This window comes from Pan troglodytes, chromosome 15 (assembly GCF_028858775.2).
Source record: "Pan troglodytes isolate AG18354 chromosome 15, NHGRI_mPanTro3-v2.0_pri, whole genome shotgun sequence".
NCBI classification, from domain to species: domain Eukaryota; kingdom Metazoa; phylum Chordata; class Mammalia; order Primates; family Hominidae; genus Pan; species Pan troglodytes.
This window is the reverse complement of record NC_072413.2, coordinates 91542248-91569438: the sequence shown is the minus strand read 5'-3', so window position 1 is coordinate 91569438 and position 27191 is coordinate 91542248. Positions and strand designations below refer to the sequence as shown.

Here is a 27191-nt window from a genome sequence, read left to right as displayed (position 1 = left end):
ACCTCTGACGGCTGCCGCCCTAGCTGGATCCCTAGGAGTCTGGGTACAAGACACCCCTTTCAGCATTCCTTCTCATCTTTTTACTTTGCATTTCCAGTTTTGCCTGGCACAAGCTCTCTTCTTCCTCTGTGGATCCTCTACCTACATGTGTCTACCTGCTAATTGGACAGGCACATGCACACTAGTTTTCCTTACTCCCAAAATTCAATTTGCGAATGGGACCGAAGAGCTCCCTGTTCCCCTCATGACACCGAGATGACAAAAAAGAGTTATTCCACTAATATCCTTGCTTGTCAGTTTACGACTTCCTGCCTCCACTATTGCTCTCGATACTAGAATGGCAGGCATTTCAACCTCTGTCACGACCTTCCGTAGCCTCTCTAATGACTTCTCTGCTAGCATCACAGAGATATCACAAACTTTATCAGTCCTTCAGGCCCAAGTTGACTCTTTAAGCTGCAGTTGTCCTCCAAAACTGCCGAGGCCTTGACTTACTCACTGCTGAAAAAGGAGGACTCTGTATATTTTTAAATGAAGATTGTTGTTTTTACCTAAATCAATCTGGCCTGGTACATGACAACATAAAAAAACTCAAGGATAGAGCCCCAAAACTCACCAACCAAGCAAGTAATTACGCTGAACCCCCTTGGGCACTCTCTAATTGGATGTCCTGGGTCCTCCCAATTCTTAGTCCTTTAATACCTATTTTTTTCTTTCTTTTATTCAAACCTTGTACCTTCCGTTTAGTTTCTCAATTAATCCAAAACCGTATCCAGGCCATCACCAATCATTCTATACGACAAATGCTCCTTCTAACAATCCCACAATATCACCCCTTACCACAAAATCCTCCTTCAACTTGACCTCTCCTACTCTAGGTTCCCAAGCCGCCCCTAATCCTGCTTGAAGCACCCCTGAGAAACATCGCCCATTATCTCTCCATGCCACCCCCCAAAAAATTTTCCCTGTCCCAACACTTCAACACTATTTTATGTTATTTTTCTTATTAATATAAGAAAACAGGAATGTCAGGCCTCTGAGCCCAAGCTAAGCCATCGTATCCCCTGTGAACTGCACAGATATGTCCAGATGGCCCGAAGAAAGTGAAGAATTACAAAAGAAGTGAAAATGGTCGGTTCCTGCCTTAACTGATGACATTCCACCACAAAAGAAGTGAAAATGGCCAGTCCCTGCCTTAACTGATGACATTACCTTGTGAAATTCCTTCTCCTGGCTCATCCTGGCTCAAAAGCTCCCCCATTGAGCACCTTGTGACCCCCACCCCTGCCAGCCAGAGAACAACCCCTTTGACTGTAATTTTCCACTACCTACCCAAATCCTATAAAATGGCCCCACCCCTATCTCCCTTTGCTGACTCTCTTTTTGGACTCAGCCCACCTGCACCCAGGTGATTAAAAAGCTTTAGTGCTCACACAAAGCCTGTTTGGTGGTCTTTTCACACAGACGTGCATGAAAATTTCCTCCACTAGCTTAGTAGTCAGAAAAGATTAAAAACCTAACTTAGTAGTATGTGCCAATAACTGAGTCTTGGCCGTTGAAGCGGCCATACTTCAACCACTCATATAGACTGCTAAGTGTTCAAACTGTGTTCAGATAAGGCAAGCGCCAACCTGTAACCAATCCAGCTGTTTCTGCACCTCACTGCCAATTTCTGTAGGTCACTTCCCTGTTTTTGTTTATAAATCTTTATACTCCAGCACAGCACACATAGCTGTTGTGCTGGAGTCTCTGTGAATCAGCTGTGATTCTGGGGGCTGCCCAATTCACAAATTGTTCATTGCTCATTAAGCTCTTTTAAATTTAATTCAGCTGAAGTTTTTCTTTTATCAGTGCTGTCTTTGAGAGGAGAGAATTGACAGCACATGGGTCCAGAGTCTGTATCACATCCTGATCCATTTTTCCTTTTTTTGTGTTTAATTTGACATCTTATTCCCCCATGCGGCCCACTGGGTGGCATCTTGGAAAAATGAGAGGCTTCTGTCTAAGGTTCCATGAAACAGAAAAGGAAGATTTTCTATTATAACGCAGCTTGGCCTCCACAGTTATGGCCCAGTGAACAGGGTCATCAAAAGCTGCTCTGCTCTTATGGAAGCTGCAGAGACAGGGAAACCAAAACCCTGGCATGCAGGCAAAAGGGTAAGAATTTCTTACCAGCCAGGGCCCCAGCCTCTCGCTCTCTGTGCAAACCAGTTAAGTAAATGGTAAAAAAAAAAAAAAAAAAAAAAAAAAAAAATCCGTGTTTCTCTCAAGATTTTTTTTTTTTTTAATGGAGTCTTGCTCTGTCTCCCAGGCTGGAGTGCAGTGGCGCGATCTCGGCTCACTGCAAGCTCCGCCTCCGGGGTTCACGCCATTCTCCTGCCTCAGCCTCCTGAGTAGCTGGGACTACAGGCACCCGCCACCGCACCGGGCTAATTTTTTGTATTTTTAGTAGAGACGGGGTTTCACCGTGTTAGCCAGGATGGTCTCAATCTCCTGACCTCATGATCTGCCCGCCTCAGCCTCCCAAAGTGCTGGGATTACAGGCGTGAGCCACCGCGCCCGGCCTGCAAGGTTTTGATTAATGAGAAAAAAGATGTGGGAGACTAGTCTTACGTTGTAACGAATCTGCTGTACTTTGATATGAATTTGTTGTTCTGCGTTGTTCTGTCATGGAGGGGTTGCCACAGAATAGAATGTGGGTGTAGGACCCCTATAAGTCTGCTGTTTGAGCCAGCCCTGCAGATTGGTCAGTTACAAACTTCGCTATGGGTCCCTGAAACAAAAACCAAATGAGGTTTCCCTCTTGTCTTGTTTTATGTCCTTGAAAGCTTGACTTTTTGACCATGTGGGGGTATTCTCTCTCAGTCTCTGCCATCCACAGGGTGGAAATTTTCAGGTTCATGTAAGGCAGCCAGTCTGAAAGGACACATGATAATGTCATGGCTAGCCTTAAGGATTCTCTTAAGCAGTTAAAATCCTTTGCAAACTTGAAACTGTCTGCTCTAGATTACTTCTGGGAAGAACAATACTGTAGCTCTGTGATTAGGCTTTGCCCATTCATGATGGTGGCATGGGTTCAACTCCCAGCTTAGGGAATGAGTCCTTTCTGGTTTGATATTTATCTGACCTTTGCCATTTATTTATTCTTTTTCCCTCCATTGTCTTTGTGACCATATGGGGGTACTCTCTCTCCATCTCTACCATTCAGAGGGCGGAAACGTTTAGGTTCATGTTAGGCAGCTTGTGATTTTCTGTCTAGAATTTTCCTTTCTCTGAGCTATCTAGGAGGCGATTCTACATCTTGTAAAAAACTGCTTGCAATCTCTTTGTAGATACTTTGTGCAGCTATGGTTAAATCATAACCTTCATTAAGGCTTACTGGATTTGTTAGGGAAGCAGGAGCCTAGGAGAGCCAGAGTAACTGCATTTTAAGTTCAGCTCCATCTTCAGATTAACTGCGCATATTCCTTGCTGGTCACTACCCACAGTCATGAGATATTTACAGTTGAGGAAACAGCCTAAGATACCGGCAAAGACACTCCCACAACAGCAGAAAGTCCAGATGTCCCAATACCCATAACAAAATATGGCTTCAAGATTGTTATAGTTATGGTTTGATGTATTCACACACTAAAACATCAAGGATAGTTTTCTTTAAATCAATAGAATATAAATTTTGTCACGCTCTCTGCTCACACTTACATAGACATGGCTTAGCTTAGCTTTTATATAGAGATGACCCCTATACAAGAAAAACTTAAGGATATCCTTCTCTGTAATGGAGTAGCTTTCAATAAACTCTCTCTTCTCACTGCACTCTGCCACTCACCTTGAATTCCTTCCTGCATGAGATCCAAGAACCCTCTCTTGGGGTCTGTATCAAGACCCCTTTTACTGGTAACAGTTGCACTTGGGAAAATCCCTTTGGGAGAATAAAAGGCTTAAATGCCAGAGGCATTGGCTGTTTGTCCCTAACAGCCAGGCAATGGTCTGGAAATTAAAGATTTAAAAGAGTTTTTTTTAAAGAGCTCTATGGTAAATGAGATTAATTAAAAGGGGATAGCCAAGCTATACATACATTTAAAAGGCCGTTAGGCTTTTTTCTCTTCTTGGATCTTGTTTTTTTGAAAAAAAAGTTTTTGGGGTTTTTTTTTTCTCAGTCAATTGAATTGTTTCTCCATTTACTCTGTCCTCTGGCACACACGCCCTCACTGCCCTGCATGAGAGGACTTAAGGTAATTTCTGACAGCCTGGAACTCCTTGAGAGAAACAGAAGAGGCACCACAGACTCCTGTTTTGGGAGAAACCTCTGTTTTCCAAGTAGAACCCAAAGAATTACAAGCAGACAGATACTTCCCAAAATCTGAGGCTCTGTTCTGTTTTGCATTATGTTACCTGATCTTTTTGACTTTTGGGGGCATCAGAAATTATTTTGCATTACTTAGAAATGTTGAATCTTAATGTGCAATAGCTAAATAAGAGGCATATTTTTTTAAATGTCCAATAGCAGTTGCTTACAGTGAGTGGCTATTACCACAGGGTGATACTCCTTTTTTTGTGTGTTTACATACATAAAAAGCCATGCTCTTGGGCAACTAGAAGGTATGAAATGGGGGATGGGCTGATTACAGAGCAGACTAGTTGATGTTGGGTTGTCCAGCAGCCTTGGGGAAATGTCCTTACAATAAAATATGCTGTGAAAGCATTGCACTGTCTTGTCTCATAGCACTTGCCTCTTTGCGGGGACCCAGTATTTGGTGTAGAAATGGGATCCCTGATTTTGGGAGATCTGTTCTGCCTTCCAGCTGTGCCCACCTACTAGGCCCTAAAAACTGCATGCTTTCCTGGCCTTGTTCTTTAAAAGGCTCCACCCTGAACCCAATTTAAAAACTTACATCTTTAAAGAAATCTCCACATGTAAGGGTATCTGTTTTCCCTGGCTGTCTCACCTAAACTTTTACTCACACCATTTCTCCCTTGGTTTAAGTAAAATATAAATTATCTATCTTATTTCACCTAAGAATTGTCCCTTTTAAAATGCAAATTCAGAGTTATCTCACTGATAATTATTTAGGGCAGAGAACAGATAATCAAAAGATTGATGCTTTATCTAAAATAAAATGAGAAAGAAATCTTGGCCAGGTGTGGTGGTTCACACCTGTAATCCCAGCACTTTGGGGGCCTGAGGCAGGTGGGTCACTTTAAGCCAGGAATTTGAGACCAGTCTGGTCAACATGGTGAAACCCCATTTCTACTAAAAATACAAAAATTAGCCGGGCATGGTGGCGTGCACCTGTAGTCCCAGCTACTTGGGAGGCTGAGGCAGGAGAATCACTTGAACCCAGGAAGCAGAGGTTGCAGTGAGCCAAGATCACACCACTGCTCTCCAGCCTGGGCAACAGAGAGAGACTCCATCTCAAAAATTAATTTTAAAAAAAGGAAGAAAATCTTAAAAACTGGCAAATGAAGAATCTTATAACTCTACCAGATCTGCTTCTCTGTCTGTGTATTTATATGTGTCATGTATGTGATGTCTTACTACCAAGATATGTAAAAGACCTCCAATGAATTGGCTTAAAGAAAAATAAATGCTTAAATATTTTATCAGAAAAATAAACACTTTAGTTCACATGGCTTTAGTAATCTTTGGTAAATAAAGACAGTTTTAAAGACTATTAATGAAATAAAATTAAATGTCTTTAAAATTTAGGCATTCAGTCTAAATTAGGCAGGTCAGAAACTGCCCTTGCTAGATGCTTTAAGATTATAAACTGTTGCTATGACTTTTGATAACTGTTTGACTTGCCTGCTTTGGGGCCATTAGATTCTAGGTAAGGCCTGGGGATATATAGAATTAGACACACTCCCTAGCTATACTGGAAAAGAGTCACATATTACCTATAGTTCCCAGGCTCTGCACTTGGTACAGAATTAAAATTGCATACACTAAAAATAAAAATTAGGTGTTTTTAAGAAAAAGGCATGGGAATGTAGTTTTTAAAAGACAAACTAATTTTGCCTAATTTAGAGGTTGTTTAAGGATTGTTTTGGGTTAAAAGAAAGATAGAATATAACTGAAAGTTTAAGCCAGTTGGAGATGGTTTGTGAAAGATTAATCTTGAAACAGAAATTCTGTGTATGAGCTAGTTGGCTAAAAGGGTATTATTTAGTTTTTCCATAAATTAAATATTAAAATAAAAGCTCGCTAACACAGGGCCAGAATCTGGGCTCATGTGTCAGAATAATAGGGTTTTCCTGGAGCATTTATCTGCTCTTAAACAAAAAATTTGCAAAGGGTTATAAAAATATTACCTTATGGTCAAACTGGTTAAAATTAGATAGCTTTATCAAATGTTATTGAAATTAGCTTTAGTATTAATATACTAATGCAAAGGTAAAATTTCGTTTTCCCTTTTGAGCAAGATTTTCATTCGCCTACAGGAAAAAGAGAGAGACAGAATTTTTTTTTTTTTTTTTTTTTTTTTTTTTTTTTTTTTTGAGACAGAGTCTTGCTTCAGCCAGTCACCCAGGCTGGAGTACAATGGCATGGTCTCAACTCACTGCAACCTCCGCCTCCTGGGTTCAAGTGATTCTCCTGCCTCAGCCTCCCGAGTAGCTGGGACTGCAGGCATGTGCCACCACACCCAGCTAATTTTTGTATTTTTAGTGGAGATGGGGTTACACTGTGTTGGCCAGGCTGGTCTCAAATTCCTGACCTCATGATCTGCCCACTCGGCCTCCCAGAGTGCTGGGATTACAGGCATAACCCACCATGCCCAGCCATGCTGTCTTTACTGGGTCTGGTTATTTGGAAAGCTGAGTCCTCTCTCTGTGAAAGACTAAAGGATTTTTGCTGTTTAGAAATCTTTGAGTTAATCATGTTGCTTAAATAAATAAACTGTGGTCCTATTTTGTGATGTCAAGTGTTTTAAATTTTGATATTTGACAAGCTTTCCAAAATAAAATCCTGAATTAAGCCTTTTTTGACCTAATTAACCATTTTGTATAGTAGGTCCTCTGAAGTCCAAAAGAGACATATGCAGCTTATTTGGTGTATCAAAACCATACAGGAAACACTATCACATTTAAAACGGTGTTTAGCTTTTTTTAGATTATAGTCACATAAATGTGTGATTAATATGTATTCCACAGTTATATGAGATTCCTATGATTCTGATATGCCTAAGTATCTGCTATCAATAACATTAAGATTGTTATGTTAAATTGTGTGCCACAGAAATGACCAGATTTCCCTGTTGATTGCATCTTTAACTGTGGCTGTCCTAAGACTCTTGTCATCCACAGACAATTGTCTTGTTTTAATCTATTCCTAAAGAAGGTTTATAATCAGCTAAAGGACTCTCATGGATACTCTTGGATGCAGGTCTCTGACAACCTGGAGACTGAGCCATTAGAATAGAGGGAAAAACTTGTAAGACCCTCTTGGAGATCTAATGTGTCCATAAATATCAAGCAGAACAGGAGTTAATTTCATGGACTAAACAAATAGGAGATTGAAATAATCTGTTTATGACCTTTTCTTCCAGAAATGCTGCTAACCCTTTTTGTTTTGTTTTTCAGAGTCAAGAAAACTTTTTTCCTTTTAAACTATTTACAACTTTTAACAATTGAGTAAACTACAATCTATAAGCAAAATTTTGAGCATGTTTCTTTCTCTCTACCTGATTTCTGCAGGATTTGGAAACTATATGTGAGTATTCTTAACTTATGGCAATATAGTTGTTTGCATACATGCAATAAGAATCTGTTTTCTTTTGTAACAGGACACAACTGGGGAAACTGGTTATTTTATCAAGGCTTTATGAGAATGACATGCTTTCATACTGCTTTTCTAAAAATTGAGGTTGACGTATAAAGCCGATAAAAGCCCATTGGAAAAACTGCCCTCATATCCTGTCTATGCAGTCCTTGTACAGGGTTCCTGACCTATGGTAAGTAAAGACTGTCACTTTCTAACAGGTCCAGGAGCCCCAAGTTATCTTTGGACTTCAAGAGGGGAGGAATTCACCCAATTCATACAAGTGTTTGCAGGCACAGATGAATCCATAGCTAGGCTCACAGCTTTAAAAAGTCTAATCTGAGAATCCTTACAAAACAAAGTTCCAGCAAAGCCAATTAAAAAAAAAAGTTTATATGGCAAATAATTATTCTTGCTGCAGTTCACGCAAATAATCAAAACAAGTATAATGAAACTAAAATTTAATTTGCAAACACATCAGTCCTACAATAATTTGTCTTTGATAAAAATGAGAGACTGGAGAGAAAAAGAGTATAATATACCTGTTGTAGGTTCTAGTCTTATCTGTTGTTTTTGAGCTTTTTAATATTATTTTCTGAGCTGCAAGTCTCCAAACTAACATTTTAAAAATTTTCTTCCACTTTTCTGACTTAATGAAATTGCTACTACCTTTTTCCTAAGGCCCTGCAAACTAAGGCTTATTCTTTATAATACAAGCAAAAAAACATGAAAAATTGCCACCACCCTCCTCCATAACTAAAGATGCTTTCAGCCTAATAACTGGGTAGATTATGCCCACCATTAACAGTTGTTTTTCTTTTGTTTCCATAGAAATGTCTCTTATTAAAAGTATGTTTGCCTTATATTTCACACACCAGGAGACTCATTCTCCAGCCTAATCACTTAAATTCCAAATGGCAGCTGATTTCTTCTCGTAGCATTATTAAACTGGACTTAGGCATTTTATTAATTATCACTGGGTGCTATTTGATTTTTAAAATAATTATTTGTTATATTCAACAGGCGTACAGATGGTTAAAGTTTATGCCTTCCAGTCTTCAACAGTTCTAAGTCAAGCTAATGATGGCCCAAGGATTCCAACCCATACCATCCCAGAAGGATTCTAGTCCCTACAGATCTCTAGAACAGTCAGTGAGAGATTTCTATGTTCCTCTGAGGTTAGACAGGGACAACCCTGTTCAGCATAGCTGTTCAGTATAGCTTCAGAAGATGAGATCTTCAGCCCTTTTTCCTTAAGAATAAAGAGAGTGAAATATCTCAGAGGGGAATGAGACAGTAAGGGTGGGGCTTGGCTTCAGCTCACACCCACTAGAGCATTCTTTCATACATTCCCACTGATCTCAAAACCCACACCACTACCTCACCAACGCGCATCCATTAATAGTCATACAAAGAAAACAGCCATTCTGTATTGTTCTTCTGTGCTTTTATGTGTTTAACCATGCCTCTTACTTAAACAATTCCAGACACTGGCCTTAGGAGATCCAAAATTAAACTAAGGTTCCTGAGTCTCCCATCTCGGGAAGGAATGCTGAACAACTGATTTACAGCCTTGTTGCCACTGGCCAGACCAGCAGGTGACCCATAACTCAAGACAACCATCACAACCAGCTTTGCTGACCTGCATACCCTACCTCTAACATGCACTGCCCAACCCAGCCTGTATACTCTACCGCCGATGTCAATTCCCATGCTTTGCCTTAAAAAAATAAATCCTGGCCGGGCACGGTGGCTTACGCCTGTAATCCCAGCACTTTAGGAGGCCGAGGCGGGCAGATCACGAGGTCAGGAGATTGAGACCATCCTGGCTAACACGGTGAAACCCCGTCTCTACTAAAAATAGAAAAGATTAGCCGGGCTTAGTGACGGGCGCCTGTAGTCCCAGCTACTCGGGAGGTTGAGGCAGGAGAATGGCATGAACCCGGGAGGCGGAGCTTGCAGTGAGCCGAGATTGCGCCACTGCACTCCAGCCTGGGCTACAGAGCAAGACTCCGTCTCGATTAAAAATAAATAAATAAATAAATAAAATAATAAAATAAAAAATAAAAAATAAATCCTACCAGCTCTTTTTGGGGAACCAGCTCAGGGATTCTTGTGCCTCCACTGTCTGCCTTGCACTTGAGAACAAGTCCTGAAAATAAAGCCTTATCTAGGAAGTCCTCTTGGCCCCATATTAATTTCCATTACATGGAGAGCCAAGGAGCCTGTGGTCTGTAACATATGCATATACATTATGTGTATGTGGTATCTTCTTACGTCCAGAAAATATTGCCAAATTGCTTTATAAAATTCCTTAAGAGACCTCTATTCTAAATGGGTTTTGTGAAACAAGTAACTCAAAATTGAAGCTGTTGGAACTTTATATTTAAGGGAATGTGATTATGGGACCTGAGTCATGTAAACAGGCAGCTGCAACCTAGCCAACAGTAACCTTGTTTTTCTAATTACAGATTAGCCTTTTTTCTTACTTACATTATTTTGTAAAATGTAGTAAATGACTAAATTGAGCCAGGGAAGACTCCTTCCTCTTTTTTTTTTTTTTTTTTTTTTTTTTGATACGGAGTCTTGCTCTGTCTCCCAGGCTGGAGTGCAGAGCCGCGATCTTGGCTCACTGCAACCTCCGCCTCCCGAGTTCAAGCAATTCTCCTGCCTCAGCCTCCCAAGTAGCTGAGATTACAGGCACATGCCACCATGCCCAGCTAATTTTTGTATTTTTAGTAGAGACGAGGTTTCACCATGTTGGCCAGGCTAGAACTTCCCTCCTTCCTCTCTCACAGAGACTTCATGACTATCATATTGTCTAGGATGAAATGTTAAATATACTCTTTTAAATTGGAAACGCAACGAAAACTAGCTGTATGGAAATGAAAACAAACTGTAACTAACTAAATTGTTGCAATTTATAAACCACCCTTGTGTAGAAAATGTTATAATCCTGCTAAATTTCTTTGTTTTCTGCCTATATAAGCAAGGCCTTCACTTTTAACTGCAGGTCACTGACCCCGTTTCTCTGAAGTCCATGTTTGCTGAATGGCCATTTCCAGCTTTTTGCTTAAATACATGCTTTAAAACTGGTTTCTGATCCTTTTGATTAATTCAGATTGACAGTTGCAAAACATATACACTTACATGTTAAATTAAGTCTAGCCTAAAGCTGTCTTCTTACATATTCTAAGTTTGGCCCAACAGTTTCTACGTATACATAGTGAACTATAACCTAGCTGCATGTATAAATAGATTGTAACCTACTCTTGTGCCAATCACTGACTTTTGGCCAATCAAAGGCAGCCAACTGTTAATAAGGCAAACACCAGGATGTAACCAATCTGGCTGTTTCTGTACCTCATTTCCATTTCCTGTACATTTCTTTTCCTGTCTTTTTTTTCCACTACATGGCTATGCTGGAGCCTTTCTGAATCTATTCTGGTTCAGAGGCTGCCTGATTTGTGAGTTGTTCTTTGCTCAATTAATCTCTCTTAAATATAATTTGTCTAAGGTTTTTATTTTAACATATATAAATTAAATATTCCTAAAACTCTCAGAAATATAGGAATTAACCCAAATGCTTTCAGGTGTACATGATTTCAGTAAATCTGTAAATGAGACAAGTATAATATTGTTGGTTTAATAAAAACAGCTGTGTTTTCAGAGTTATCAGCATTGAGTACCATGCTGAGCACACGTTTTGCTTCTACCTGGGCTTACTACTCAAATAAACTAATATATTTACCAATGTTTAAGATTATAGAATTTACAGATTTGATTTTAATTAAACAGAATCATTATTCTGACAAAGTTTATATCAACAGTAATTGTGTTTTATAATGTTTCTGCTTAGATGTAGTTTTCAAAATCTTTTTGGTAACTTGAAACCTTAATGGTATACTAAGTTAAATTAAATGGCAGGTATTCATTGAAAATCTAGATCACTTCTAAGTAGGATAAAATATTAACACATTAATTGCTGATCATAAGTTTATCTGCTTTTAGCTTCTTATTTTTTACAAATGCTAAAGACATTTGGGTTTGTTAAAAAGGATGTTCTTTTTGCCACATTGGGGAATCATACTAAGAAGAATATGCATCTAGAAATTGTGAGATTGTATATTCACAAAATTTGCTAAAATGCCAAAAAATGCTGATATACAATAGGCAATTCACAGTTGTCTAATAGTTTTCTCTGGAAAATGAAGGATAATAAGGGTTGAAAATTATAATCAATCATATGTAAATTGAACTACTAGACATAATCAGGATGAAGGAAAAACCTCTGTGTGCAAAGTATTCAAGTAATGTAGAATGTGGTTTTGTTACAGGAAAAAGAGCAATTCTTTCCTAAAGGAGCTGTTTACTCATTATTCCTGAATGAGGAAGAGGAAAGGACCAAAACCTGAAAGGGAAGTATGGGGAAGACAGAGAAAGAGAATTTTATCTTGTGTGGTCATGTTGGCTAAGATTGAGTAGATTTACTGTGAGGTTTGTAAATGAGCTTTAATATTAACAGTGTACTGATGCAAAACCAGAGTTTCATTTTCTCTCTCTTAAAAAAACAACATTTTTTAGATTATCTTATTTCTGTTCTTAATAAGAGGTTGTAAAAGGTTTTTCTTTACCTTTTGAAAAATCTGCCTAGGAAACTACCACAGTCTGAATATTTGTGTCCCCGCAAAGTTCTTAGGGTGAAACCTAATCACCAATGTGATGATGTTAGAAGGTGGGGCCTATTGGGAGGTGACTAGATCATGAGAACAGAGCCTTTATAAATGAACGCCCTTGTAAAAGGGACCTCAGAGAGCTACCTTGCCCCTTCCACCATATAAGGACACTGCCAGAAAGCACTATCTATGAACCAGAACGTAGGCCCTCACCAGACACTAAATCTGCCTTGATCTGGGACTTTCCAGCCTCCACAACTGTGAGAAATTTGTTGTTTATAAGCTACCCAGTCTATGGTATTTTTTTGCAGCCCAAACAAACTGAAGAAACTAAGACAGAAACAAAGACTCTGTGTCTTATCAGAATAATTTCCTGTGTTTTTTTTGTTTTTGTTTTTGTTTTTGATTTTTTGTTTTTTGTTTTTTGTTTTTTTTGAGACAGGGTCTCACTCTGTCACCCAGGCTGGAGTGCAAGTGCGTGATCATGGCTCACTGCAGTCTCAACCTCCCGGTGATCCTCTCACCTCAGCCTCCCAAGTATCTGGGACTACAGGTGCGAGCCAACATGCCAGGCTAATTTTTTTTTTATTTTTTGTAGAGACAAGGTCTCCCTAGGTTGCCCAGGCTGATCTCAAACTCTTGGGCTCAAGTGATCCTCCGACCTCGGTCTCCCAAAGTGCTGGGATTACAGGCATGAGCCACTACTCCTGGCCTTCCTGTGCTTTTTGTCTTAATCATGTCCTAGATTATTTAAGAGAACCAAGTCTTCTAAATATTAAAAGAGCTAAGTTTTGTTTCTCTTTTTGTTTCTTACAATTGTGTTGCTCCCTATATTTACTTTTGAAATCTCTTAGTGTCATATAGGTTAAATAAATAACTAAGAATTGTTTCACAGTGACCTGTAACGTTGGTTAATCAAGTACTCAAATCTTTTGACATTTCTGGTAACTTTTGATATTTTGCCTTTCCAAAGCCAAATCCTAAATAAAATCCTAGTCTTGAACTGACTGAAATTTCCCAGAGGGATGCTTGAAAATCTCAAAGGATTTGTTCTTACCTATAAAAAGATACATTAAACTAATTAGGTTTATTTGATAAGTTGAAGTCTATGGAAAGCGTTGTCAAATAAAAAGAGATGTTTAACTGTCCTTAGGTTACATTTGTATAGGTAAATGTTATGAATACAAATATTTCGGGAATTATATAAAGTTCCTAGAAATTTGTCAATGCCCTTGCTGGCATGATACATCTTTATGCTTCTTTGTCTGATGGTAGACAACAATGACAAAATATTATCAGTTATCATTTTGTTATTATTTTAATGTTTCATGCTACAGAAACAACAAAACTGCCTTGTCAACTGTGTCACAGTGAACTTTCAGCAGATCTTTAACTATGACTATTTTAAGCCTTTTGTCATTCAGATAGTAATTGTTATCTGATGTTTCTCTGAAAACTCTTGCAATCAGCTACTAGCAAAAATGCTTATTTTCAACATAAACAGACTGTCTCTGAGATCCGTGGAAAGGACTATGACAGGTACCCTGGGGTACAGGCTTCTGGTGGCATTGCTTAAATAATTGAGATCATACCACTGGAATGAGTAAGGATTGCCAGAACTCTAGTGGAGCAGCTAATGGGTTCATTAACTGCTAACTCAATCAAGCAGAACAAGACTGAATTACATAGGACTGAATGATAAATGATTATAATTTGTATCGTTTTTTGTTTAGAACATTGCTAGTTTTTCAATCAATGTTCTGTTTTTCAGATACAAGGAACCCCTTTCTCTTTTCTCCTAAGCTATTTATAACTCACAATAATTTGGTAGATTTATACCTTTGTAAACAAACATGAAATATATCTTTTTTCTCTCTACTTGATTCCTCCAGAATTCAGAAGCTCTTATTGAATATTCCTATTTTCATAGCATTACAGCTATTTGCATAAGTTGAATAACAATCTGTTCTGCTTTTAACAGGACATAATTGGGAAACTTGGTTATGAAACCACCTTTGCAAAAATTATGACAGTGAGAAAATAATGACAGTGGAGGAGATCGGATCTAGCCAACCCCCCTCTTGCCTTTAGCATTTAAACTGCCAAACTAGCTTTGGGAGATATTTAGCTTATAGTTTAAATGATAGTAGCCCTTCTCCAAAATTCAAATGCCTTTCTAAAGAGACCACAAGGCTATGAGGAGGAAAGGAGCCTGAATTCTGCTAAGGTGTAGACATAAATGGTTGCCAGCTGTTATTCCACAGGTCACAAGATATGCAGCTTCTCCAATTATTCCTGCGGATAACATCACTATGGTAGAACCTAAGATTGGCCTTTTGAGATAGCTTTTCATGTTTTTTTGCATGTCTGACACCCATGGCTCCACCTGGAGCCATGTCCTCCTATGTCCGCACCCATAATCAACTCAGCATAAGAGGACAGCTTCAACTCCCTATGATTTCATCTCCAACCCAACCATCATCAGCAGCAAACATCCACTGCCTAGCCACCCCTACTCCTTCCTCCAAATTGACTTTGAGAAACCCCTAACCTACAAGCCTTTGATGAGACTGATTTGAGCAATAACTCAGTCTCTCGTGTGGCACGGCTGGCCTCATGTCAATTAAACTCTTTCTATACTCAATTCCGTGAATCGATGTTGTTTGTGCAGCAGGCAGGAAGAACCCATCAGGCAGTTACAGTTATATTACTAAGTCTTTGCAGAATGTCATATTTGTGAATTGCATGGAATCTGATATGACTAAACAGTTTTAAGGAACTAAGATTGACTTTATGGAGCCAGGGTTTTCAAAGCCCTCTTGGAAAAACAGATTCGATACCTGCATTACAGAATTCTCAGCCTTACAGATGAGTAAAAAAGGTCACTTCCTAGGAAACTTAGAATATTTGGGAGACCTCAAGGAGAAAGGAATTCACCCAAATCTATAAGTATTAAAGATGAAATCTGATGACAAGTTCTTGGTCTGACTTCTAGCATCAAGAAACCTCTAAAAGTCCAATCTGAGATTCCTTATAAGAGTTCTGGCAATGCAAACTTTAAAAAGCCCTAAGTAGTCAATTACCATTCTTGCTGTGCTTGTGCAAATGATCAGACCAAATTTAAAGAGACTAATTTTGTAACCAAAAGTAATCTTACTTTGATTATCTTTGGTCAAAATGCAGGTGATTGTAAAGATAAATTTTATGTTTTGATGAAAAACTATAACCCTTGTGAGTGATCAGATTCTAGTCCTGTTCATCACCTTTGAGATAGTTTTCACCTCTTTGTAAACTAGATCCTTCTGTCTTGCCCATTTTGCCCGTAATTAACACTTCTAACTTTTCTCCTACCCACCTGACATGGCACCACTGAGAACTAAAACCTAACTTCCTAGATCATTATTAAGACTCTGGGTTATCTTGTTACAAAGCCCCAAAAGCTGAAGTGGGACAATATGATATAAAATTCAAAGGACTTATTGCTACAACAGTTTGGTCCACTCAGGAAGTTCACCAAACACTCACCTCTTCTCTGCTCTGCTCTGGAAAATAACCATAACTGTGACACTGATGTTCTCACTCCACCGTCTAAACATGCTTCAAGACCAACATCTAGACATCTTCTCAACTGTCTGCCCTCCGTACTCAAAACCTAGATTTATAATCTATCCCAACCATTAATCTGTGCTTTTCTGGTTCCTCATTCTATGCTCTTGTTCTCCTCTGCAGATCTCTTACCTCACAATTTCTAGCCTAAATCTTCCCTCTATAGAAATCAACCTAGCTTCTTTCATGTATGTTGAAACTTCAAGGGAAGTTTCAGATGAGGGAAATGTTATCCACCGAAACCCTACAGTTGGTATAAAGATTATTTTAAAGTGAAAACATTTAAGCTAAAGAAGATGCAAAAAGAAATCTTAGCCGAACTTCCGTTATGTGACTCTAGCAGAGTCTCCAGAGAAAACCCTTCTGTTAACCCCCACGAAAGGGAGTTTCCTGTGGATTCAGCTGCTGTGGAGATAGCCCAGTTCCTGCCCAGCTCCCATGGCATTAAAAAACCCAATGGAACCTTCCATACCTTCTCACTGAAGCCCTTAAGTAAACCTTTTGTTAAGTTTGATATATAAATCTTTTATTTCTGGCTATTCAGGAAGTAATTTATCCTTGAGATCTCCCACATGTACTCATAAATAAACTTTGTCTTCTCTCCAGTTAAACTGTTATCAGTTAATTTGCAGGCCCCAAAACATCTGCACCTAAGTTGGAATAAGAAAAGTTTTTCTCCCAACATAATCATTTCTTCTCATTTTCCAGAAGCATGTCACATCAATTCTTCACTACTCCAATAGACATAATAATAGAAAATATATCAACACAGGCAAAGAATGTCAGAAAATGGGAAATTTCCTTTAGGCAAAAATTCAATTTTCTAAGTGAGTCAGTAGGTGGCACCAAAGAAGAAAGAAGTACATCTCCATAAATGCACAGATCACTCTGAGTCCTGAAAATCCAATAAAAGTTACCCCTATAGATGGTCTGTGCTGTTTTATCCTTAAATGTCCTACTTTAGCACAGGTTTCTACTGAAAACTGCCTCAAGATCTCTTTGAAAGGAAATAAAAAATCACAAATAAAAATAACACTTAGAAAACACTTGGAAAAAAAATTTCACATATTACTGCCAAAACCTGATTCTGGACATCCACCTTTCTGGGTTAGACGCAAATTACATCATATTCAAAAAATATGGGCTGCTCACAGCGGCTCATGCCTGTATAATCCCAGAACTTTGGGAGGCTGAGGCAGAAAGATCGCTGGAGGCCAAGAGTCTGAGACCAGCCTGAGCAACATAGAGAGACCCCATCTCTACCAAAAAAAATTTTTTAATTAGATGGATGTGGTGATGCATGCCTGTAGTCTCTGAGGTGGGAGGATCTCTTGAGCCCAGGAGTTCAAAGCTGCTGTGAGTATGACTACACCACTGCGGTCCATCCTGGGTGACAAAGTGAGACCCTGTCTCAAAAAAAAAAAAGGAAAAAAGAAACATGGGTTCTTCTCAGATGTGATCCACTGAGGCAGAAGCAAGAGGATCAGCACAGAGAAATCTGTTCTTAAGTGAGAGGAATAGGTGCATTTTGTCTGACCCTGAACCTTTTTGGCATTTCAAATGGCAGGGCAGGGACTTCTACCATTAACCTGTATATATATATATATATATATACATGATTAAAAAAAGAAAAAAAGACATTTCCCCTATTTGAATGGTAATCTTTCCAAAGATTCTAAGCCAAAAGGGGACTGAGCTCTAGTAACCTCATAGAAAGGCTTTTTTGTTGTTGTTTCTTAATAAAAATATTTAGCTTCCCAGCTACTCCAGAGGCTGAGGCAGGAGGATCACTTGAGCCCAGGAGTTCAAGGTGGCCAGCCTGGGCGACATAGCAAGATCCCATTTCAAAAAAAAAAAAAATCAGCAATGTCGAGAAAGAATAGTCCCTTAAATTCTTAAAGATACCTCACAAATGCATCTTGCCATTCTTCCTCATCCCAAATCAACATCAAAGCAGTACATCACCCAAGATACAGTTACTAAATTCATTTAGCTATATTAATTAAAATAAGGAGAGATGTTCCTCCTCTGCAGACAGTGATAATACCCGCATGGCTAAGGCAGCACTTCTCCCCAAGTCCTCCTCTCTAACAAGGTGTGAGCTGTAGGCCTCCACTTACCCTGGCAAATTCCATGGGTTTAGGAAGAAGGCACATGACCATGACATCGAAGCGAACATCACATACGGTCTTCAGCCATTTGGTGACAAACTGAGGCTTCAGCTTTTCCACCAGACTTCCCACTTCATCATCCATCATATACGCAGTGGAGTGAAACCACTGAAACACCATGGCCACCAGCCGGGCCAAGCTTTCTGTAGGCGTGTTCTCACTGGGTGTGCAGAGGCTCACCTAGAAGTAGGTAGATTAGAACCTTGTTCGGCTTCCATCCATCTTTACAAAATTATTACAGGTGCATTAAGAGGCAAAAAATAAAAATAACAATAAAAAGATATCCCAGATAATCTGTTTGAAATAGGCAGTTTTAAAAATGGGGATCGCTTATCCAGAAACTGTGTTCCTTTCTACAGGGATAGATGGATTGCAACAACAATTTTCCCTCAAGATTTCACCTTCCAATTAAGCATTTTCTCCTACAAGAAATCTATTATATAATCTGCACCAGATAAATGCTTCTAAAAAGTTAGGTCAACAAAATGATATTTCATCAATATCCTCAATGAAAATAATGTATATACATTTCAGTTCTAAAATGATCATATTTTGCTAAGAATTGTGTATTAGTAATAATTCAGATACCTTGGAGTCCCCCAATTCACTATCATAAATAGACTTTTTTTTTTTTTTTTTTTTTTTGAGATGGAGTCTCCCTCTGTCGCCCAGGCTGGAGTGCAGTGGCGCGATCTCGGCTCACTGCAAGCTCCACCTCCCGGGTTCACGCCATTCTCCTGCCTCAGCCTCCCGAGTAGCTGGGACTACAGGTGCTTGCCACCATGCCCAGCTAATATTTTGTATTTTTAGTCGAGACAGGGTTTCACTGTGTTAGCCAGGATGGTCTCGATCTCCTGACCGCGTGATCTGCCTGTCTTGGCCTCCCAAAGTGCTGGGATTACAGGCATGAGCCACCGCTCCCGGCCCACAAATAGACTTTTTAAAACATCATTCATTCATTTACTATGAACTAATCTTCTACTGAGTACTATGGCAGGGTCCAGGAATAAAAAAAATAAATAAAACATTGTCCTTGCCTTCAAAGAGTTCACAGTAGTAGCCATTGTGTCATTAAATAATAACTTCTAGGAAACAAGATATGTGAAATCAACAATTAAATGCCAATTTGGTAAAGACTCTTTCATGGAACTATGTGCAAGCATAATAGAGATATATCACTATGGAGACTGAATTAATGTCTCCAATGGGCAAAACAAAAGCCTGCTTCTCTGCAGCATTGGTAAATTCAGCTTGCTTGGGATGTTAGATCTGTATGTTTGATCTCTACTGAATAGATGTTGAAGTTAAATCAGTCAATAGCAATCATATTCCTTGCATTACTTTGGCTATAACGTCTCTGGTGTACATAGACATATCATAAATATACAAAAAGCTCCACAGAGACTGAACTTTCAAGAAAAATTTCATCTACATAGGTGATGGGATGTGAATTATCTGTATATGTTATTGAATCCAGTACTTGACAATATATACTAGCAACTTTCCTACTTGTACCAGTCTAGATCCTGATACTGTAGGTTTAACACCTGGCTCTTCATCAAAATCAATGGCCAAGAGCTTTTAAAAAAATTCCCAAGATTCTGAAATGCGATCTGGGCATTGTTAGTTTTTAAAAGCTTTCCTAGCTAAATCTAACATGCAGCTCAGGATTGACAGCTATTGCCATAGCTTCAGCCCCATTGCTAAGGTTAATTTTTCACTATTTACTCCTTTTAAAAGAACAGGAGAAATTCCTCTTCAGTACAATTTTGAAATGAGAAATAAGAAAGTGGAGAATAGTTAACTTCTTTTTCTTACTAAGAACCATATTCCGAATTGACTGAGCAGCCTCTGATCGTGTTTATCATCGTCCTTGTTATCAAAGTCAGCATTATCCAGGGAATGGTGGGAAGAGGAGAGGCCCAGCTGCCGCCGCCGGTTCAGCTCATGTTCTCGCTGCTCAGCATGGAACTCGGCTTCTTTCAACAAGCTGCCAAAGAGCAGTGTGATTTCAAGTTAGACTGTGAAAAAACACATTCTAGATCATGACCCATTCAGAGGAAGTACCTCACGAGTACTCAAGCATCCTGGATTGCTCTTCTTTAAATTGAGTACTGTGTTACTGAGTTACTGGGTACTGTGCATCCTGAGTTACTCCAGGATGCCTCATTCTATTTTCTTACTATTTTATACTCCATTCCCATTTCAAAGATGAACAAACTGAGGCACAAAGAGGCTAGTTCCTCCAATCAATTAGCATCAAGCAGAACTGATCCTTTCTGACTTCTGGTTCACCAACCATCCCACTATAAGTCAATGCTTCCTCTATATCTATCATGAAACTGTGCAGACAGCAAATGCATGATACAAGGAAAGGTTGAGGAGCTTGTACCCAAATGGAAAAATATTCACCATTTGATATTCAAAGACACGAAAGTGAAACAGTGAAAATTCTTTTTTCTGTTTGCTAAACAAGTTCCAATTTTAAAAAACAACACTCAGTATTGGTAAGTTTTATACATGGTGTTGGGATTGTAAATCCATACACATGCTTTGAAAAGCAACTTGGTAATGTATTAAGAGCCATGTAAATATTCATACCCTTTGAACCAAGGTATTTGATATCTGGTCATCTACCCTAAGAAAATAAAAAATATAGGTACAGCACTATGTACAAAAATATTTCTCAAAGCGTTACTTATAAAAGTAAAAAACTGGAAGCAGTCTAAATATGTAACGATAGAGAAAAGTAAGTTATAGCTAGATTAATATTATATCCACTACAAATGATAAATATGGAAACCATGCAACGACGTGGAGAAGAGCTAATAGTGTAATGTTATTTCAAAAAGAATTGTGGATACACTGATTACAGTTATAGAAATGAAACATACATTTAAATAAAATTAGAACATAAGCAACACTGATGATGATGGTGATAACATCATCATCAGTATGGCTGAGTGTTTTTATTTCTTTTCAAACTTTCCATAATATTCGATTTGACAAACATTAATTGTATTTCTACTACGTGTCAGCCACTGGGATAAGAGAAACAGAAAAGACTTCGCCTCTATCCTTTAACACTTAAATTCTAATATTATTATTTTTTTTAATTTATTTTTTTGAGACGGAGTCTTGCTCTGTCTCCCAGGCTGGAGTGCAGTGGCGCAATCTCAGCTCACTGCAACCTCCGCCTCCCAGGTTCAAGCGATTCTCCTGCCTCAGCCTCCTGAGTAGCTGGGATTACAAGCAGGCGCCAACACGCCCAGCTAATTTTTGTATTTTTAATAGAGACGGGGTTTCACCATGTTGGTCAGGCTGGTCTCAAAATCCTGACCTCGTGATCCACCCGCCTCGGTCTCTCAAAGTGCTGGGATTACAGGCGCGAGCCACTGCGCCCGGCCGTATTATTTATTTAATTAAAAAAAAAAAATCTTGCCTGGAGCCAGGCACGGTGGCTCACGCCTGTAATCCCAGCACTTTGGGAGGCCAAGGCGGGTGGATCATCTGAGGTCAGGAGTTCAAGACCAGCCTGGCCAGCATGGTGAAACCCCGTCTCTACTAAAAACACAAAAATTAGCCGGGCGTGGGGGCGCGCACCTGTAATCCCAGCTACTCAGGAGGCTGAGGCAGGAGAATCGCTTGAACCCAGGAGGCATAGGTTGCAGTGAGCCGAGATTGTACCACTGCACTCCAGCCTGGGCGACAGAGCAAGACTCTGTCTCAAAACAAAACAAAATAAAACAAAAACAAGCAAACAAAAAATCTTGCCTCGATGAGTATCAGACAAAAAGAGAGGAAGGGTAGAAGTTATTTCAATTGCTTTTTTTTTTTTTTTTTTTGGTCATGTGATAGAAGAAGAAAAACCCAGTAGCCTGCAGGACCTGTCCCTGCTGTCCCTGTCTGACTACACAGGGTCGTGGTTTATCCCAGCATGGAATTACCTGGAGTTCTCCCGCACCTGTTTCCTATGCAGGTAATTCGCCCTTGTTGCCTTCCCCGCCTCCTGACTGGTTAATGCTGCTGTCAGTCAAGCCAGGCCTATTCACACGCTTCACTCTGATTGGCCCCTTCACCTAGTTCCCCTAACGCCCTCTCCTCAATGCTATTACTGAGCTCACCAAACCGTACCACAATGACGTGCTTATGTTTTTCTAGTCCCTATATGGGTAACTTAAGGGCAGAGACTATATTTTATTCCCTCCTGCCTCCCATGTGCCCAGCATAGTGCGTGGCACATAATTGGCATCCGTAAAAATATTCATTGAATTCATGAATTAAAATAGCATCATTACAACACTGTGAGAAGGTGAGCATCTGGGCTAAGGGCATTTGAGGTTGCATTAAATATGCACATCTCAGTGTGCGGAGCTTAGCTCAAAGCAAGGTGGAGTTGTCAGAGGCAGCTACTAAGAAACTGCGTGTTACCTGATCACGGCTTCCACGGCGCAGACCAGCTCCTCAGCGCCGCATTCCCGCGTGTTGATGGGCGGAGGAGAGGTCTGATAGAGGTGAGTCTCCGCAGCGGCCCCCACTTCATTACTGTGATGATTTGAGTGGCACCTCTTGCAGTACCGAACAGGCCTGTTTCCGTGACGACCACAGCACCCTGCTGAGAAGCAGGTGACAACTGCTCTTCTAACGTGGGAACTGCAGTTCTAGAAGCCAAGAAAGTGAAATCAATTAAAATTGACCACCGAGGTAAACTTGGCTAAGAATCAGAATAAATGAAAACTTAAGGGGCCACTCGAAGTGACAACACATTCAAGGGCCACTAGTTTCCAAAGCGCAGGTTATTCTCCCACTAGCTAGATTTCAGTCATAGTTAAAAAATAAAGGTGAGGAGTGTTTTCTATTCCTGTGAGTAGTAGAAATGCTCTAAATATCAGTGGCATTGTGTTGGGAAGCCTTGTGTAAAGTTACCTCGGCCATGGGGTGAGCGAGGAGGAGGACACTTTCTGGATTATTTCAAGTTAACATTCCAAGAGCTTTTCAGCAGAAATATAAAGAAAAAAACAGAACCATGGATCAGAGAGTGCAACATCACAGCACATCAGGGAAGAAAAGAAATGATGTTAACTCCCGGAACAAACTCTTTCAAAATTATTTTATCCACCTGAAAGAGTAGATTTCCGCTACAGCTCCTCTGTCCTTGTCGCATTCAAGGACAGGTAGATGCTGCATTCAAAGACAGAGACTGTGCTGTGCCAAAGTGATGGCTTCAAGCCAGGCCTTCCCATGCCCACTGGCACTCTGTGAAGACCACAGGGACATACACAGCCAGAACCCTTCGTAGAGTCAGCACTGACATCAACCGCAGGAAGGGAACCGCAAATGAAGTGATGGGAACGAGAAAAGTGGTGGAGCATAAGACATTTCCAAGTTCAGGGGTGATACTGTTCAAGCTGCCCTGGCGGGAGGCAGAGGAGTGAGGCAGCACCCACATGAAGCTATTGGAGACATGCCCCAAGCCTATGAGAGATGCGACCACCACATAGTCAATGTCTCTTTCAATAGTGCTTGTGAAGATGTGAACACCCCCAAGGGGGCGTTAGACTCTAAGCCTTTATGAACTCAGAGCTTGTGAGAGGAGGGAGATAAAATAATGAATTAATCTGTCTTCACCTAGAATTTAAAGGGAAAATATTGAGCTCAGGACAGTCCTTCCAGCCAGCATAGGATTCTCAAGGTAAGAAAAAGTTTCAAGGCAAACATCAAATCCAGGGCCCTATCAGGAAAATGTGGTCTCAGTAGGAAAAAAATGATAGCAAGGGCTCAAATATAAAACCCTTTGTTAAGAACTCAGAATTTAATATGGTACACCATTGACTCTTTTAGATAGACAAAAAAAAAAAAAAAGCCGGGGGTGGGTGGGGGGTGCCTTCTAAGGATCTTAAGGGCATACCTCAGCATCCACTTCATTCAACAATAAGGGTTCTAAGAATCATAAGTCATCATTCCCGGGAGCCTCATAGAGAGCATAAGGTGTAGAAGGACTTATCCCAAAGAGGTTTGTGCATTTGACTCACGTTTAATGAAGCAGGTTTATAAATTGAGACATAAAAGCCCATGTTTTTAATGGAATTATACCATTGTAGATTGAAAGGGACAGAGACAGCCCAAAAAAGAAGATGTTTTGGGATTTCCAAACTTCTATAAGCAAAAAATAGGCTGATAAAACTACTTAGCTGTAAATGACAGGCTACTTTTTATGAGAAGGAAAAGATGGGCATCTCCCAGAGGGTGGGGCCTAGAGCCAAAGAGACCAGCTCCCAGGAAGCAGGACTCGCACCTAACTAAGGAACAAGTGACATGTGCCCTGTGACTTTCAGAATTTCTAAGGACTCCAGATACTCCATAAGAAATTACTCAAAATTTAGCGGCATAAAACAGCAACATTTAATTATGTTCATAGATTCTGTGGATCAGAGATTCGGACATGGCTACCTTCCTCTCATTTCCTCACTTTTTACATGAGTCTCTACTGCAGTAATCCTACCCCTGTATCACTATTGCATGTTAGCTGTGCAGGATGCAGATAACATTTCTTTCATTCACAAGTATTCAAAGCAAAAGGAAGAATACTTAAGGAGCCAAGCCCAAAAAGCCTCATCTACACCTGAACTTGATTTTGATGAGAAGATCTTGGACCTCCAGTCAGGCTTTTGCAAGTGGAAAGAATGTAAATAATCTGTGGCCAGAGGCGGGTTCTCCACACTCCTCCCATCAAGAAGTCAAGGATAGTTTCCCTCCCCTTGAATCTGGATGGGCTTGCAGCTGCTTCAACCAATATAGCATGACAGAAATGATGCTTATAAAAGGACACGCAGCTTCCACTTGCTGCCTTGAGATGTTCTCTCTTCAGAAACTTCCTCATTAGATACTCCTCCCAGATCTCTGCCAGGATGCCATGAGACAGCCAAGCCACAGGGAGAGACCATGTTTAAGTCTTGAGTCAATGGCGCTGGCTTAGCCTAGTCTTCAAGTCACCCCATCCCAGAGCCCAAACGTATGATCTAGAAACCTCTAGATAATTAAAACCCTCAGCATTCAAGTCTTCCCAGATGAAGCCCCAAACATCATCAAACAGAGACAAGCTATCTCCATCATGCCCTGTCCGAATCTCTGATCCACAGAGTCTATGAACATAACTAAATGTTGCTGTTTTACGTCGCAAATTTTGAGCAATTTCTTATGGAGTATCTGGATACACTGCATATGATAATATCTGGAATACCCACTAAAAGTCAACCTGCTTTATTACCACATGCCATCAATTCTAAACAATGTCAGCAATAAAATACATTTCCCCAAAAATAATCTTCAGTTGATCGAAGTTCTAAATAATTGCTAGGATTCCTACTAAGTTTTGATAATATATTTGAAAGGCCTCAACCCATGTGGATTCAGCTCATTCATTTCCAAACTAAACTAGAGAGGCTTCCCTTAGATGGAGATTCAGCTGGACGTGTTTTCAAATGTTCACTCCAACCACTTTGCTTCACTGCTTTGAATTTTAAACACATAGAAATAACTCCAAGTGGTCTCACAAAATCACAGAATTGAAATAATCAAGGTCTGTCTCTTCATCTTTCCAATCACGATGCTATCATTGCCTATTTCAAATATACCATTCAGGGAATATGCAGTACAAAGAGGTAGAATACAAACTACCCAGGGCAAGCTCATACAATTCTGAACTGTTATGAACTTAATGGAAATTCTCCAAATTAATGTCTATGTAAAACACAATGTTTATTAAAGGATAAGCAATAAAAATGTGCTAATTTGAAGCTTGTTACTAAAAATAACTTTGTCATATAAAGAGGGAAGTGTTAAAAAATGATCTACCCTGGGTGTCAAATATGTTACGTATGTCCCCAGAGCCAAAACATGCTGATTTAGAAAATAGAACTGTTTGAAATCCTGGTCCCACAAGCTTAGAAACGATTCTCAAAGTAAGAATGGCCTCAGGATAAAGATCAAAGGAAGAATATGGTCTATGACTCTAAGATCCTTTGTTAAGGCTTCAGAAAGTTATAAGGCGATGTCTAATTGAGCCTCTCAGCTATAACAGGGCTTCTAATAATTTTAAGGGCACACTGAAACGCCCAAAGTATAGGAAGGACTGCCTCAAAAATCATTATAGATGTGGCTTTGGGGGCTCAGGACCCCAATGAGATTCACTGAAAATCCACAAAGTTTTTAAGAAAGTCATACTAGCAAAAGCACCACCAGCTAAAACTAAAGAGATGCAGTTCTAAATGAAAAGAGATCTATGGGACCCTAACTCCTACATGCCTGAAGCAGATTGAGAAAGTTACTCAGCTGCAACATGGACCATTTCTTATTGAAAAGAAAAGATGTCTCAGAGAGTGGAGCCAAGAGCTCAGGAGGACAAGAACAGATTAGGGAACTATTTCTAGGAAACAAAACCAGATCACAATCAAGGCATGTATGCTATTCCTGGAGACAGAGGAACTGTTGATGTGTTTATGGCTGGAGCTGCTATAGACCAATGACTGCTATCTGCTTTCCCTTCCTCTTTTTGAACAGAAGCTTATTGCTATGATCCTGTCCCCGTCTCAACATTGTGTCTTGGGTGCAGAGAGGGAAGATAACTTTCCTTCTTAGTTCACAGGACTCTGAATCAAGAGAATCAGTTACCAAGAAGTTTCATCAGTGACATATCACATGCAGATCACAAGATACTAGACTTTAAGCCTGAAGCCATAAATGAATAAGACTTGTGGAGGTCATATAAAATGGTGAGCATATTTTGCATATGGAAAGAAGGTAAATAATTATGTCCAAAGGACAGATTGTGGTAGATTAAATGTGACCATAAAATTCTTGCCAATCCTTCAATAACCACAAAGATCCTATTTCTCCACTCTGAATCTGGGCCGGCCTTGGAACTTGCTTTGACCTGTTGAATGCTACAGAAATGATGCTGTGTGACTTCTGAGAGGCCTT

The 27191-nt window shown here is 39.8% G+C and overlaps 1 protein-coding gene across 20 annotated transcripts in view; it reads right to left on the bottom strand.

Annotated features, from left to right (window-relative positions):
• Positions 1-27191, bottom strand: part of UNC79 (unc-79 homolog, NALCN channel complex subunit) — a 374208-nt gene that overhangs the window by 146872 nt on the left and 200145 nt on the right. For all 20 annotated transcript variants that reach the window (XM_063793093.1, XM_054666247.2, XM_054666242.2 and 17 more), the window contains 3 exons: positions 22644-22873; positions 20031-20202; positions 18162-18392 (listed from right to left, as the gene is read on the bottom strand). In XM_063793093.1, coding sequence (XP_063649163.1) covers positions 18162-18392; positions 20031-20202; positions 22644-22873 — 633 coding nt within the window. The remainder of the gene's footprint in view (positions 1-18161; positions 18393-20030; positions 20203-22643; positions 22874-27191) is intronic.